The sequence below is a fragment of the Microtus oregoni genome, unplaced genomic scaffold (genome assembly GCF_018167655.1).
Source record: "Microtus oregoni isolate MIOR12 unplaced genomic scaffold, Mior012 000011F_ref0000422, whole genome shotgun sequence".
NCBI classification, from domain to species: Eukaryota; Metazoa; Chordata; class Mammalia; order Rodentia; family Cricetidae; genus Microtus; species Microtus oregoni.
Window position 1 is genome coordinate 18063129 of NW_024543070.1, and position 16613 is coordinate 18079741.

Below are 16613 nucleotides of genomic sequence, written 5' to 3' on the forward strand. Positions count from 1 at the left end.
ACCCTAATGGGCTTTGCAGTGGCTGTCAGGCCAGCTAGGTCTGTGAGAGGAGAGCAGAGGAGGGGACACCACGGCAGGGGAGGCTCAGGATGGAGGGCAATTCTACCTCTTCCCTACTCAAATGACTCTATGCCAGGCCTGGGCTAGTGAAGCATCCCCAGAGCTGACCTACCTGCTCTTATTCCAAGCGAGGGACAAACCACAACTCCTGAGCAGTTTTTACATGTGCTAAGCACAGACACCACCCCAGGGCAGAGAAGCCCGCTCCAACTACTGATTCCAAGAAGCACCCAGATTCTTCTCTCCAAGCCCAGCCCTCCGCCTCAAAATTTGTTCCTTCTGTGTAGATAAGAAGGAACAACAACTGTATACATGGGACTGATAAAGGACCCTGCCTCATTCACACCTGTCTCTGTTGTCTTCCGTGGTAACCCTGGCCCTAGGTGGGTGGGAAGACCCTCGGCAGGGAGATGGGAGAGGAACGTTTTTCAGACGTGGTGTACCCTGCAGCTGTTCTAATGGAACAGCTTCTGCTCGCTTGGGAGGTAGAGCTAAATAGGAAGGGCATCCTTAGCAGAGCTGAGGTTGGATTTGTTCGGTTGGCTTGGTTTTGACTGGAAAGGGGAGGGGGGGCGTGTTTTGTTTTGTTTGCTCTGGGAACTTCCTAGAGTAAAGAGACCCCAAGGTGGTGGCATGACTGGATAGTGTGCCTCAGGAGAGGAGTGGGTAGCACCCAGCAGTGAAATAGTTCTGTGTGTAGGAAAGGGAAGTGAGCAGGCAACTGATTCCTGATCCCGTAAGAGAGTAGGAAGGACACTAAGCCAGTTCCAGAGCACAGTCAGGAACATGGAATGCAGTCTGGAAGAAAGGCATGGCCGAGAGTGATTCCTGTAATGGAGTATGGATAATGGTGGAGGCTGAAGGCTCACAAGGTGGATTGTGAAGAGCAAAACCCAATGTTCCAGGCTCCACCGGTGACTCTGACCTCTGGGAAAACCAGACAGGAGTGAGGTGATAGGTCAGGAAGGGCAAGCTGTCCTAGTGCAGGTGTGTGGTCCCGCTGCCACCCTGGAGATCTATTAGCAAAAGCAAACTTTTCAAGGAATAGAGACCCGTCTTATCTTGGTATTATCTGCTCTGGCTTAAGGAGCCCACCCGGTGTCACTTCCCTGTAGCAGCTTTTGGGATTTCCCTCTCTCAAGCCATGCCTTGGGCTAAGCCATTCGTGCTAGGGCGGTTGAGCTCAAACCCAAGGAGCCTCTGAATGATGGTCTCTCAAAGTAGCCTTACTAGTTTCTGCCTAAACCGCATTCAAATCCCAGGGATAGGTACCCAGGATTCACACTAGGAGGTATTAGCAAAAACAGGCCGTCGTGGACCTGGGAGTCATTGGCTCCAAGAAGAGACACCTAGTGGTGTCTTGGTGAAATGGGGAGGAGGGAGTCAGTTGATTCAGAAAGAACAGGTCGAGCCACATCTTGGTCATTACGTCCTTGACACTTAAATGTCTGAGTCTTTTTCCTGTGTGTAGTATGGCCCTCACCTGCAGAGTCTCCAAAACAGATGAGACCACATATAAAACGCCCCAAGGTGAGCGTGCCCCGGAGAATGAGCATCCCCACAGCAAATGACCACTTACGGATGCTTAGTGAAGGGCGGTCACTGGGCTAGGGTACTACCCGAGTACATTTCTGAAATCGCCCAGCCTCACTCCGGAGTAAACATTATAGTTATCTATGCAGGCTGAGAGGGATCACGGAAACTGAACGAGGTCAGAGCCACAGCCTTCGCTCTTAGGACTGGGTCCTTTCTGACCCTACAACCAGATTACCCGACCCACGCTTCTGTCTCTCCCGCAGGTACGTGTCGGCCCTGACCACGCCCGCGCGCCTCTCGCCCGTGGACTTCCACTACTCGCTGGCCACGCAGGTGCCGACCTTCGAGATCACGTCGCCCAACTCTGCGCATGCCGTGTCGCTGCCGCCCGCCGCGCCCATCAGCTACCGCCTGGCGGAGCAGCAGCCGCTCCTGCGGCACCCGGCGCCGCCGGGCCCTGGGCCGGGGTCCGGCGCGGACATGCAGCGCAGCTACGACAGCTACTACTACCCCGCGGCGGGGCCCGGACCGCGGCGCAGCGCCTGCGCGCTGGGCGGCAGCTTGGGCAGCCTCCCCGCCAGCCCCTTCCGCATCCCGGAGGACGACGAGTACGAGACCACGCAGGAGTGCGCGCCCCCGCCGCCGCCGCGGCCACGCACGCGCGGCGCGTCCCGCAGGACGTCAGCGGGGCCGCGGCGCTGGCGGCGCTCGCGCCTCAACGGGCTGGCGGCGCAGCGCGCACGCGCGGCGCGGGACTCGCTGTCGTTGAGCAGCGGCTCAGGCTGTGGCTCGGTGTCGGCCTCGGACGACGAGGCGGACGACGCGGACGGGGCGCTGGCGGGCGAGAGCACGCCTTTCCTCGGCCTGCGGGCGGCGCACGACGCGCTGCGCTCGGACTCGCCGCCGCTGTGTCCGGCGGCCGACAGCAGGACTTACTACTCCCTGGACAGCCACAGCACGTGCGCCAGCAGCAGACACAGCCGTGGGCCGCCCACGAGGGCCAAGCAGGACTCGGGGCCCCTCTAGGCGCCCCCCGCCTCGCCCGCCCCACGTCTCCAAGGAGAGCGGAGACCACCGACTGGAGAGGGAATAGGAGCGAACAAAGAAATAAAAATATTTTTATTTTCTATAAAAAGGAAAAAAGTATAACAAAATGTTTTATTTTCATTTTAGCAAAAAATTGTCTTATAATACTAGCTAACGGCAAAGACGTTTTTATAGGGAAACTATTTATATGTAACATCCTGATTTACAGCTTCGGAAAAAAAAAGAAACAACAAAAAAAAGAGAGATGGGCCAATTTTTTGACTCTTTAATAGAAACCTATATTGTGGTGCCTTTTGCTGTATGCTAATCTGGGGCTCCTGGAGAGTCGTCTGGGGTGCAGGGTGGGGATGGGCGCTTGTAGGATCCCAAACCGGTGAGGGTGAGAAAAGGCAGGGAAAGAAGAGACCGAGGTTCTACTGGCCCTGAGAGTAGTGGACAGTGAGGAAGAAAATGGAGACAAGGCAGAATTTGATCTTCCCCTGTTCAGATCTGGAATCTCGGGCAGAGAGGGCAGGGATCCTTGCCTAGAGCTGGAATTGAGGTCGGGTTACTTCCAGGGGGAGACATAGCCCCCCAACTACAGCAACTAGAATGGGGAGGGGTCCTCCCCGCTCCTCAAGGCTGCTAAGGGAAAGAGGACAGAGAAGGCGGTCTCCCCACCAGCCCCCGGCCTAGGGAGGGGCAGCACTACCAGGGGCCCAACCTTCATAGCTCCTCCTCCTGCGGCCTCCAGGGTACTCTGTCCTCTGCAGCACCTTCGTTTACAGGTCGTCTTTTCTATTTTACGCCTGCATGTCCTTTGCATTTCAGATTCTTTAGATTGAATGCATGGTCACGCTGGGACCCAGAAGAGCCACTCCGACAGTGTATTCGATTCCCCTTTTAGCAATAAAGTAACACCATGTCCTTCTCACAGCCCAGCTCCCAACCCACCTATGACTTCATCCTCCAATCCTGCCCTCCCCTACCCTCACAACTGGATCCAATGCTAATTTGTCAAAAAAGGCAATTGTCTAAAAAGGAAACAAACAAACAAAGTCCCAAACAGGAACAGATGGGAACCCTGACATGTCCAAACACCTGACTGTTGACACTTGAACATTTTTATATTATAAATAAAATCAGAAATAACTCCTGTTTGACTGTGTGTACCTGGCCCAGCTGAGGAGGGAAGACAGGAGGAGGATCTGGGCCCTGGGGGTACTGGAATAGATTGGAGAGGGCCAGGGCAGTCCCTGAGCGGAAGTGACCCTCTCTCCAGTCCCGCTGGCCCCAGTTCCAAGGACCTGTTCCAAGTCTTCCTTCCAAATCATTTATAAGGTGTCGCCCCTGGGTGCTGGGGAACCCAGCCAAGGGACTGACGCAAATTGTTCTGCTTTAAACTCAGCCTCAGAACTCTGGCCCAGTCCCTGCCCTGGAGCTAGGAGGCTGGACTGAGGCAACAGTTTCCCACCCAGGTGGGTGAAAAGGGAAGGGTTGTGGGGTTGGCACTGGGGCAGCGGAGACAAAGATGACCCTTGGGGCCTCAGGCACGTCACAGGCAGAGTCTGGACATGTAAGACAGCATAATGGATACCCTCATTGCCAGAAGGACCACAGCAGCTGCGCTTCTAAGCCCACAGGGTATTGCTCTTTCCCCAATTTTATACCCCCTCAGAGCCAGGGCCTGTCTAAACTTGCAGCTCTGATGAAGGTCTGAACTCAGGTGTGGAGGAGGCAGATGGAGTCCGGGGTGAAGAGTCTTTCTCATCAGCCACCTAGAATACCAGAAACCAAGATTCCAGCCTCCTGGACCTGAAGCCTCCTCTCCAAAGAGCTGGGGTGAATGTGTACATATTTACGTATGCTTATGTGCGTCCTTGAATGTCACACTAACAGAGTAGCGGGACAGAGAGGCACAGAGCAACAAGGACCGAATCTGAGTGCCAGTTTGGCCCTCGCTAGCTCTGTGCTTTCTCCAACCCACAATTTGCTTAGTGAGAGATGAGGAAGACACTGTATACCTCAGCGAGCTGCTGTGGAGGTCACATGCAGATGGGCCGGCACTGCTCCTGAGAGATTGTCTAGAAGACTGCTACCTTGATGGTGGTGGGGACAGAATCCTGAGCCTTGCAACCTTGAATCACAAAGTGGCAAAAACTCGATGAGGAGATGATTAAGAAAAGTCTAAACTTAAAAATTCATCATTATATTTGTTGGTGGGTGCTGAAGGGGGTACTTTTTACAAAGGAAAAAATAGGAGAAAATTACTGGGCTGAATGTTAAACCTGTAGATCATGGACGTCTTCCAGGCCCCAGCCAGTGACTGCATTAGACCCCTCTGCTATCTGTTTGCCGTTGCCTTGAGAGCTTTCTTAGGGCGGTAATCCTTACATACGACCTCTGATCTCTATGTGACCCCAGGTTAACGGCTATGACCTCTTAATGAGTCCACCGATCAGATCTTAGTGCGATCCAGGTTAGAGCCCTCACTTAGGCTCTGTGAGGGCTCTCAGTCGTTGCCTTCTCGGTTTTCATTCAGAAACCACCGCTGTGACTCAAATGAATCTCCTATCTGTATACGACCCCAGGTTGACTTAGTGAACTTGTACCTGACCCCATTTTGCTCCTTTATCATCTGCCCTGTATTCTAAGGTACCTGCCAGAGTCCAAGGATAGAACCTAACCTAGCTCCTCAGCTCTCTCCTCATTACATCAGCCACCTACTCCCTGGACGTGTCTGGTTGGGCCTCAGGAGCACGCTTGACCAGAGAGACCCTCTTGCCCACCCTGACTCTCAGGTTTCAGCCTTGGGGAAAACTTGAGTGTGTGGCCTTTCAGGAAGCATTGCAATCACTTCAAGCAACTTCCCTTCCACTACCCTGTCCCCTGGAACACTCAGGACATTCAGGCAGCTTCGTAGGTCAAAACTCTCTTCCCTGCTCCCCAAATTATTTTCTTTTTAGTATCACATTTAGTGTCTTTCCCCAGCCTCTCTCAGAGTCGTCCCCAATGGCAATGATAACCACTTCCCCGAGACCCCCCATATCTGTGAGACCCATGGAGACAGGGAGTGGACCTCCTTCACCACCATCCCAGCACCCAGCAACAATCTATGCCACATGGTTGCCCCTCACTGAAGAGGTTGAAGGCTGTCTGTCAAGAGTTAGCAACCAGGAGTTCCTGAGCCCTGGGCAAATAACCAGGACCTCTATATGGAGAAAACTGCTTACTCCATTTGTCAGGCCCTGGGTTTGACTAGTTCTCCTGGGCATGTTAGGAGCCACTGTTAGGGAAGAGGAACATGATGGTCTATTAGAATGCAGGAAAAATATTAGAACTTTGATTTAGATTTATTTTCATCTCATCTTTTTTAAATTTCTATTTTTGTGTATGTTTTATAATGTACATAATATTTTAGTACAGTAGTACATGTATATAATTTACAAATAAAGAATTATACAATTAAGGAAGTAAGAAATGTCTTTACTGGTGGGAGGCACGACTAGTGCATGGGGAACCACACATGCGCGTGTCTGTGGCTAGTGAGCTTGCACCTCCACTGTCATCCCCCACCCCCATGACAAGGGACTTTCAGGCAGCAACACAAAGAACTGAGATCTCTTTACTGCCCCTAAATCGCCTTTCTGATCCCATTCAAATGAGCGTTTACTTCCCCTGAGCAAAACAAAGGGGCCAGATGGTTTGGTTATAATACTCACTTCAGCTAATCCAATTTAAACAATTTGGATTTAAACCCCCTACGCCTCTCCACAGACTTACAGCTCCCCACATCCAATGGGAGTGGACCTTCAGACACTTAGTCACAAGGCCTGTGTTACCAAAGAGGTCAAACTGTTGGCCAAACAACAGGAAAGGCTGGCTCACAATAGCTGCGTCAAGAGGGCCATCCCCCAACTCACTTGTTGGTCTAAGTGAAGGATGTCAACCCGTGAGGGACGTGTGTCTCTATTCTCAGCTATGTCCTTAGCTAGGCTTTTCTCATTCACTAAAAAAATGACAAAAACATCAGTAATTAAGAACTTGCCACTCCATCTTATCCCCGAGACCATGAATTGAGAGCTTCCTCCACCTCACTCTATCACTCGAGACCTTGGTGGCCTTCACAAGAGGACCCAAGCAAACAGAGGTGTGCTCCTGAGCCATCACCCCACAAGGACACCCTTGGGACAGGGGAGGTGACACGCATATCCTGTTTAGTCCGAAAGCATCAACCAGAAAAGTGCCCGAGAGTCACAAGTCAGCTGGAAGAGGAAAAGGGCTTCTTCTTCCCATCCAGAGTGTCAGGGCAGCAGAGGGCCCCATAGCAGGCTGCCTTGCTCGCTGGCCCAGCTCTGAGACAAGCTTGTTCCTTTGTCTGGGTTCATCCTCTAATCGGTAGTAGTTCTCAAACCTTCCTTAAATGAGTTCTTTACATACATACATATATATATTATATATGTTTGTGTCCATATAAAAAAAGAGGCAGGAGAGGCCTCAGAGTGGATAAAAGGAGAGGTGGATACACACGCAAGTGGAATCAGTTTGGCACTAAGTGGAGGTTAGGCCTCAGATTATTGCAATACGAGGCAGGAGAACTGGACCGGTTGCAAAGGTTGCTGGGAAAAGGAAAGGAGAAGGCGTTGCTGGTGGTCCATAGACCTGCTGCTGGTCAACTGAGAGGAAAGAGGAGAAAGGGTAGGTATCCAAGCTGAGACCCCGAGTTCAGACTCATCCTCACAAACACAAGATGAAGGAGCGGCCTGATGAGAAGGGGCCTGGGGAAGCAACAGTGACTGACTTCTCCAGATGGCAGCCCTAGAGCAAGTCTGACCTGCAAAGCAAGGCCCCATGACTTGTGGGCAGCCAGGGCTAGGAGAGGAGCTAGGCCGGAGACGGCCTAGGATACAGAAGATCAGCGCCATGAAATGGCATCTCCTTGACCACAAGGCTCTCCATATCCCTCTGGTTGCCAGTTTTAACTGCCTGATGCTTGGTCCAAGCAGCCTCCGACTGGAATTGTGCTCACTGACCCCCTCTGGGGACATCTGCCGGTCTCCAGGGCCTGCACAGCCACACCAGCTAAGAATCAGACGCTGAGGCATCCTTTGTGGCTTTGCTGCCAGTCACAGGCCCGTGCCCCAAGCTGAGGGCGGGGCTTGAGTGTGTCTTCCGGAGAGCTGAGTCATCCCCTTCTAGAGTAGCCAGGCGGGCCTCGATCCGCTCCAGGTCATCTGAACCCACTTTGATTTTCACGGACAGGAGGTGGATGTAGGTCTCATAACGGCTTTTCTGGGAAAAGGGCAGACAAAAGCCAAGAGCAAAGTCAAAAGAGAGGCAACAAAGATGGGGGAGCCATCTTGGAAAACTAGCAGCCTTGTACTGCCCTCTTCAGCATGCAGGGAGCTCTTGCAATCCATGAAAGGGAAATGGACTATCCAATAAAAAATAGGCAGAATACACACACTATGTATCGCTGGCTGTCCTTATTATTGTCAGGCCCCCATCATGCCCAGCTTCTCACTTACACCTTGAAAATCCAAATAATATCAATAATTTCTTAGATATAACATGAAAGATATGGGTAATAAAGGCAAAAATGGACAAATGGGACCGCATTGATATTTAAAACGTCTGTGCTTTGAAGGATAAGGAAATTATATTTAATGAGACTGGAGATTGGTACAATGTGAAGAAATGCTACTGAGCTACACACTGAAAAGCAATCAAGATGGTGCAATTTATTATGTGTTGCCCCAATTAAAACTTTAAAAATTTGGGAGCTGAAGGGATGGCTCAGCGGTTAAGAGAGCTTGCTGCTCATGCAGAGGACCCGAGTTCAGTTCCCAGCATCCATATTAGGCAGATCACAACAACCTGCAACTCTAGCATCAGGGGCTCTGATCCCCTCCCTTGGCCTTCACAGGCATCAGCAAACAAGTGTGCAGAATGAACACAGGCACACATAAATAAAAAGAAGTATTTTTAATTAATAATGTAAAACTAAATGAAAATAATAATGAGGCAATGATTGTTAAACTTGTGAGATCAAGGAAGATGAAAACATCTCCAAATGCCCAGTGTTGGGAAGGGTATGAAGAAATGGATATGTTCATAAACACTTAGATGTAAGTTGCTGTCAACATTTAGGAGGGGGACTCAGTGGTATCTGAGCACCTTGACTCTGAGCTGCAGGCCTTTCCCACTGTCAGGAAAGGGGACCCTTTTCCCCCAGTTCTGCCTACCAGGCTTTATGTCCTCCCCACACACATTAAGCCAAGTAATAGAGGACTCAGATGCCAGAGTTGCAGCCATCACTAGTTAGGATCCTGGGTCCTGCTCTTCCTATGTGTGTCACCTCAGGCCAGTGCTCTGGCTTCTCTGTGCATCAGTTCACTTTTCTGTCAAATGAATATAGTTATAGAAACCCTTTCACAGGATTGACATTAGGGTCCATGCAAAGAACGGAGGAGAGCCAGGCCTCGCCCGAGAAAGCCCACTACAGTGGCTGTCATCTCCGTTTTCATATTGCAGAATAAACGTTGGAGGCTCCTAGAGAAACCCAGGCATAGGCAAAACTGGTCAACATTTGACAGCCAGACTCTGCAAGACTGGCCATTGGACACTGTGGCTTACACCTAATAGAACCCCACAGTAGGGGAGTCTCAAACTAGAGTCCCTACTAGCATGTGGATGGCAGGAAGAGAAGGGTGGGAGCGGGCCTCCTCCTCTGGCCCCAGCTTTGACCTTTGCCATCCACCACCCAAGACCTACCTCAAACGTGAGATAGTGTTCCTTCAGCCGGTATTCCTCCGCCTCCTTGGACTTGAGGCCCCTCTCCACTGGGTGGCACCTGTGTTCCGCCAACTCTGCAGTCACCTGCCTCAACTTATTCTCATGAGACCGCAGCTGCTCCTCCTGCAAAGACAAGCCCAAGTCGGTGAGGTCTGGCATGTCCAGGGATGGGCCAACCTCCTCACACCGGAAGCAGTTTCAGCACAGGGAAACTGGTGCTGACCAAAGTCTTCAAATTGCTCCTCCTCAGGGCCATCAGCCCTCCTCAGTGCCTAGGAGGAGATAAGAGAGCTTGAGGTCTGCATGTGAGTGTCCACACCACCACCAGAGCCCCATGCATAGAATTCCACACGTGCGTCCAAGCATGTCGGGCCAAGGGTCAGGTTGGCCCCAGTTATCCCTCCCTCTCTCCAGTACATGCATCGTCTCACAAACACCTTCGGGTGTGCATGACAGCTGTAGATCTGGATCACACCTGAAGGTAGACTGAGACATTGTGGTCGACAGCCCAGTGCACACACTCCACTCACTACAGTGAGGAGGCCCCTTAGAGCAATATGCATGCACGGGTATGTGGACACACCTGTGGTGCAGGCATACCGGGATATATGTGTGCATATGTGTGCTCATGGGATGTGTGTGTGTGTGTGTGTGTGTGTGTGTGGTGTATGTATGTGGGGTGTCTGTGTTCACTGTGCTCCCCACACACAGGAGCTCCCCACAGACACAGAATGCCCTGGAGCTCTGTGGAGAGAGAGACAAAGGCCCTGATAGGAAAGGGGCCAATGGCTGAAGAAGGAAGTTTGTAGCTTGCCAACCCTCTGTTCTCAAGTTCTGCTCTGTCCTTTATCCTTTCCTGTCCAAAACACCCTGAGAATCTGTAGTATTAGTGAGATGGGGTTTTCATAGCAATATAACTAAAGTATTTAAAGATTAAAAAAAAAAAAGAAGAATGTTGTCCTGGCTAGTTTTATGTCAGTTTGACACAAGCTAGAGTTATCTAAAAGGAGGGAAACTCAATTGAGAAAATGCCTCAGTAGATCGGACTGTAAGGTATGTTCTTAATTAGTGATTGATGTGGGAGGGCCTAGCCCATCATGGATGGTGCCATCTCTGGGCTGGTGGTCCTGGGTTCTATAAGAAAGCAGGTTGAAGCTAAGCAGTGGTGGCGCACGCCTTTAATCCCAGCATTCAGGGAAAGAGAGGCAGGCGGATCTCTGTGAGTTCAAGGCCAGCCTAGTCTACAGAGAGAGTTCCAGGACAGCCAGAGATACACAGAGAAACCCTGTCTCAAGAAAAAGAAAAGGAGAGAGAGAGAGAGAGAGAGAGAGAGAGAGAGAGAGAAGAAGCAGGCCAAGCAGGCCAGGAGAAGCAGGTCACTAAGCAGCACCCCTCCATGACCTCTATCAGCTCCAGCCTGCAGGTTGCTGCCGTCACAGCTTTTGAGGGACAGACAGTTCCACTGTAATATGGGAATGTGAGTGAGATAAACCCTTTCCTCCCTGAGTTGCTTTTGTTCATGGACTTCATCACAGCAATAGTAACCCTGACTAAGACAAATGTAAACACCAGACTGTTTCTAAAAAGTGAAAACTGGGAACTAGAGGGAAGGCTCCGTGGTTAAGACTGCTGGCTTCTCTCCCAGAAGACCCGGGTTCAATTCCCAGCACCCACATGGTGGCTCACAACCATCTGCAATCCTAGTTCCAGGAGATCTTATGCCCTCATCTGGCCTCTGCAGGCACCAGGCACATGCCTAGTGCACAGACATACATGCAGGAAAAACACCAGGACACATAAATTAAAATAAAGGAAATTTCAAAAAATGTTTATAGGGAAAGTCGAGCACAAAGTCTCGTGAAGACTGGAGGGATGGCACACACAGGGTGGAACTATAAACTGTCGGTACATTTGCTGAGAAAATTACTATGGGATGGAACTCATCAGAAAAACAAAAATAGAGGAGGTCACAGAGATAGCTCAGCAGGTAAACTTCTGGCTGAACAAGCCTGATAACCTGAATTAGATCCCAGAACCCATGAAAAAATAGAGGAGAGAGCAGACTACACAAAGTAGACCTCTGACATCCAAACATGCCATGCCATGAGTGATCCACCCCCAACACAGAATACATATGCAAAATAATAAAACTTTTAAAAAGCTACCATATAGCAGGACGGTGGTGGTGCACGCCTTTAATCCCAGCACTCAGCAGGCAGAGGCAGGCGGATCTCTGTGAGTTCGAGGCCAGCCTGGTCTACAAGAGCTAGTTCCAGGACAGGCACCAAAGCTACAGAGAAACCCTGTCTCAAAAAACCAAAAAAAAAAAAAAAGCTACCATATGCTCCAACTGTACCATTCTTGGGAATATATCTAAAGAAATGAAGTCAGCACACCACAGCAATACCTGCACACCCATGCATGCACAACCATGGGTGCACACCTATGCATCTTGCAGCACTGTTCACAGCAACCAAGTGACAGAATCAGCCTGGCTATTTATCAACAGATGAATGCATACAGAAAATGTAGTGTATACACACATGAAGTTTTATACAGCCATTATTTTATACGGCAATTATGGGGTGTTGAAGAGATAGCTCCGTAGTTAAGAGCGCTTACTTCCTTTCCAGAGGAACCAGGTTCAGTGCCCAGCACCCACACCAGGTGGCTCACAAATGCCAGCTACTTCAGTTCCAGAGAATCTGAGGCCCTCTTATGGCCTCTGTGGGCACCTGCATGTATTTGACACAGATAAACTCACATAGGAACACACACTATACATAAATTTTGGAAAATAAAAATGAAATTCTGTCATTTATTAGAAGATGGATAGAACTAAAGATCGGGTTAAGTGGGATATGACACACACATGTGCACACACATGCACATGCATAAATGTACACACATATACACATACATGCACACATACACACTAAATAAATCTTTAAACCATCAAATAGAGCAGTGGATGAAGGGCCAGCCAAGTGCCACTTATCCCTTTGACACACACACAGCCTCTCAATTCATGCCACAGACCCACAACCACACCCATGCAGCCACACTGCCATGTCACCCATCACAGCACACAGGGGGTCTCCATCTTCCCACTGTGAGTGTGGGGTGGGTTGGTAGTATATCTCTCCTTCCCTGGTGTCCCTCAGCCCAGGGCCGCATGACCCGGAGAAAAAGCTGAGCTTAGGCCAGCAGCCTAACCCAGGAGCTTGTACCTGGCAGAGGCGCGTGGTACAGGAGGGTAGCAGTGGCCGACAAAACTTCTTCATGGAGCTGACAGCTGCTGGGAAGGCAGGTGCAGAGAAGATAGCGGCCACTAGGTTGATCCGCAGGATCCAGGACAGCATTTCTTCCTTGCTCCTGGAGACAAAAGAGGACATAAAAGGACTCTAGGTTCTCATGATAGGACCTCCAACCCTCCCCACACCTAGCATCCAGTCCTCAGCATGAAGTCTAGCAGAGAAGGCCCTAATACCTAGGCAAGAACAGGAAGGAGGGAGCAGGGGGGAGTGGGCAGGTGGGTGGAAGAGCATGGTCAGAACAGGATAGGGAACTCCCATCTGGAATCCCATGAAGTAAACCCACTCCAGTCTGGACTGATGTCCCAAGAGTTCATGAACTCTAGGGTCAGCTGAGTGAGCAAACCTCTGTCCTGTTCCCACCACCTGGTCATCATTCCCACTCGGTCCCCAGCCCTCACATTCCGGTCTTCTTCATGGGAAGCTTATCTGATGTGTAAAATGCCCCAGCCCTCACATTCCGGTCTTCTTCATGGGAAGCTTATCTGATGTGTAAAATGCCCTGTATCTAGTCACAGAAGATGGAGTGCCGCAGAGTAGAAGGCCTTACAGGCCAAAGGCAGAGGGAGCCCTTCCCCTAACCTCTGAGTCTGTCAAAGATTGAGTAAGTTTATCACTTCAAACTTCAAGGTGTGTAGGGATAAGTCCCGCCCCTTAGGGGGCGTGTTCGCCTCGGGCTAATGTTTGCCTATAAATTTGGCGAGCATACTCCCAGCCGCTGCTTCTGCTTTCCTGGTCTCCACGGGAACGGTGGTTCTGTAAGTCTATTTCTACAGTAAAGCTACATATATATATATATATATATATATATATATATATATATATATTTACAATCTGTCTGCATTTGTTTACGCCGTTACATTTTGGCGCCCAACGTGGGGCTATTTTGCCCCAACTCAAGCGGGTAGCCCGCTAGCTAACATAGCACCCTCCTGGGTGCTGTTTTTTAGTTCGTGACTCGAGCCCCAGTGCCGAATCCGAGACACACTCAGCCACACAGGCCCATTCTGCCCTCCCTGCCTGCCTTGGCTAAGTTTGGAGCGGAACCCCACTGCCTGAATTAGCAGAAACTCAAGTACCTGCAGTTTTGCAACAAAAGCCGCCACAACAGCAGATTTGGTCTGATACAAAGTGACTTGGCCGGGCGGTGGTGGCGCACACCTTCAATCCCAGCACTTGGGAGGCAGAGCCAGGCAGATCTCTGTGAGTTTGAGGCCAGCCTGGTCTACAAGAGCTAGTTCTAGGACAGGCTCCAAAAACACAGAGACCACCACTGGCAGGAACCGATCATTGCAGGTAAAAAATTTTTCTTTTATAAATAAAATGTCTGAACACGTTAGTATTCAAGAATTTAACAGTTTTTTTAATTGTACCATGTGGGAGATTTTACAAGAGGTGTCTATCACCCCACATCTATGGATCCTTCTGGGATTCGTAGTTTTCATTGTCACTAAATGGTTTGATAATAGAAATATGATAAAGTCTTTACGAGACGAATCCAGAATTCTTAAGGCAGAGATTGAACGCTTAAAAACAATTGAGAATGACAACAATCTTCTCAAGAATCAGTTTGAAGTTCTCCAGGCTGATGTTAAGGAGAAATTCATTACTATGGAAGAGGGAACAGCTGATTTGGATCATAAGCTTCAGTCCCTTTCAGTAGGAACTGAAATATTAGTGGCTGATATTAAGGAGAAATTCATTACTATGGAAGAGGGAACAGCTGATTTGGATCATAAGCTTCAGTCCCTTTCTGTAGGAAATGAAACATTAACTGAGAGAATCAAAACTGCTGAATGTGACAATCGGATTTTGTCTAAAGCTTATGACAGATTGATGGAAAGATTGTCAATACAAGAAGGCACGGTTTATGCCATAAAAATTATGTCCAAAGATGAAATGTTATCTCTAACAGACAAACTTCATACTTTAGAATCCTCAGTGAAGGCTTTGGAACATAATTCTGGACAGGAGATTCAGACATTGCAGAAGGCAATGGTGAATAGAATTGAAAAGATTGAGGAATTTCTAAATTCTGATGAAAAAGAGCAAAGGGTAGAAAGGCAAATTTTAACTACATCTATGGGTAAATCTCTCCGGGACAATTTCCACAAAGCTCTACCTACAGCTCTACCTGACTTTCCAGTAATAACAGAGAAGGTGATTGGTTCCAGAAACCCTAGGGTCATCGAGGAGGATACATGGGAGCCTGCCGTATGAATGATCTCAAGGAAATAAAACAGGCTGTCATGACTTTTGAGATGCAAGACTCTTTTGTTAAAGAGATGCTAAGATCTTGGGCCACGACAAGCAGAGCAACCCCCTCGGACTGGCTCCAGCTGAGTTCTGCGGTACTTGAGAGTGGACCACAATTGAAATGGAAATGCTTATTCAGGCAAGAGGCTAGACTCTTAGAACAGCAGGAAAAAGCAAAGGGAATTGACATTTCCCTAGATAAAATTCTAGGTGAAGGGCTCTTTTCCGACCCTCAGGAACAAGCTAATTTGGATGAAAACACACTCTCCGTGTGTACTACAGCAGCCTTAAGGGCTTGGGACAGGGTACAAGACCCAGGACAGAGAATGGAATCATTTGTCAGAGTTAAACAGGGTCAGAGAGAACCCTTTAGTGACTTTTTACAAAGATTAACTAAGGCTGTACAAATAGGGATATCTGACCCAGAAGCAAAACGTATAATAATTGAGTCTTTGGCTTATGAAAATGCAAATGTGGAATGCAAAAGGATTTTGGGCCCTTTAAAGCTCAGATCAGCACCCTTGGAAGAATGGGTCTTGCATACACTCAATATTGATACATTTGATTATGACACTGAAGCATGGGTAGAAGAAGCAATTTCCAATGGTAAAAGGAGTCACCAGAATACCAAATGTTTTAATTGTGGCAAAATGGGTCACATGAAAAGGAATTGTAGACAACAGATTTTCAAAAATAATAATAATAATAATGCATCTTTCAGAAATAATAATAATGCATCTTCTAGAAATAACAGAAATAGGAGGACTCAGCCTTCAGGTTTATGTAGAAGATGTGGAAAGGGCAGACATTGGACGAATGAATGCAGGTCTACAAGAGATAGACAAGGCAACCTGATACAGTCGGGAAACGTGAGGGGGGGGCCTCAAAGGCCCCCATGGCAAACATGATTCAGTCATTTCCAGTTTCTGCAGAGAATGTGCCTTGTCAGGACAATTAGGAAGCCCCATGCCTACTGTTACAAGCAATAATGATCAGAAAGATAAGTTACGTGTGTTTTGGCAAACTTCTATAAATGATCAAAGACCTAAATTGAGAGTGTGTGTAAATGGCATTTTTATTACTGGCCTGCTGGACACAGGTGCTGATGTAAGTATCATTACCCCAGAATCTTGGCATCCGTATTGGCCTCTTCAGAATGTAAATGCTCAGCTCTGGGAATTGGAACCCTATCTCAAGTAAGGCAGAGCACGAGATGGGTTGAATGTATAGGGCCAGAGGGACAAATAGGAAAATTAAGGCCATATGTAGCCAATATCGCAATGAATTTATGGGGTCGTGACCTATTACAACAATGGAATACCAAAATTAACATTCCTGCTACTTCTAGAGCCTATATTTCTGAGAATAATATTAAAAAATACTACAAATGGAGAAAACCGGCCATTTGGGCTGTACAAGAACAAGCAATTGATGTCCCTTCAGAGATACCAACAGCCTTGCCTCCAAAATGGTTGACTGAGAAACCAATATGGACAAAGCAATGGCCTTTAGCTGAGGAAAAGTTACAGGCTTTAGAACAGCTGGTACAAGAACAATTAGATGCTGGACATATAGAAGAATCTACCAGCCCTTGGAATTCTCCTGTATTTGTGGTTAAGAAAAAAT

General features: G+C 48.8%; 2 protein-coding genes across 5 annotated transcripts in view; one reads left to right on the forward strand and one right to left on the reverse strand.

Annotated features, from left to right (window-relative positions):
* Positions 1 to 5805, forward strand: part of LOC121453281 (pro-neuregulin-2, membrane-bound isoform-like) — a 184950-nt gene extending 179145 nt beyond the window's left edge. For both annotated transcript variants that reach the window (XM_041659915.1, XM_041659914.1), the window contains one exon: positions 1860 to 5805. In XM_041659915.1, the coding sequence (XP_041515849.1) occupies positions 1860 to 2622 (763 nt within the window). In that variant the 3' untranslated portion in view covers positions 2623 to 5805. The remainder of the gene's footprint in view (positions 1 to 1859) is intronic.
* Positions 5806 to 5959: 154 nt separating this feature from the next.
* LOC121453282 (PH and SEC7 domain-containing protein 2-like) overlaps positions 5960 to 16613 on the reverse strand; it is a 124258-nt gene continuing 113604 nt past the window's right edge. For all 3 annotated transcript variants that reach the window (XM_041659917.1, XM_041659919.1, XM_041659918.1), the window contains exons 13-15: positions 12648 to 12792; positions 9397 to 9540; positions 5960 to 7914 (exon numbers count right to left, since the gene is read on the reverse strand). In XM_041659917.1, the coding sequence (XP_041515851.1) occupies positions 7705 to 7914; positions 9397 to 9540; positions 12648 to 12792 (499 nt within the window). In that variant the 3' untranslated portion in view covers positions 5960 to 7704. The remainder of the gene's footprint in view (positions 7915 to 9396; positions 9541 to 12647; positions 12793 to 16613) is intronic.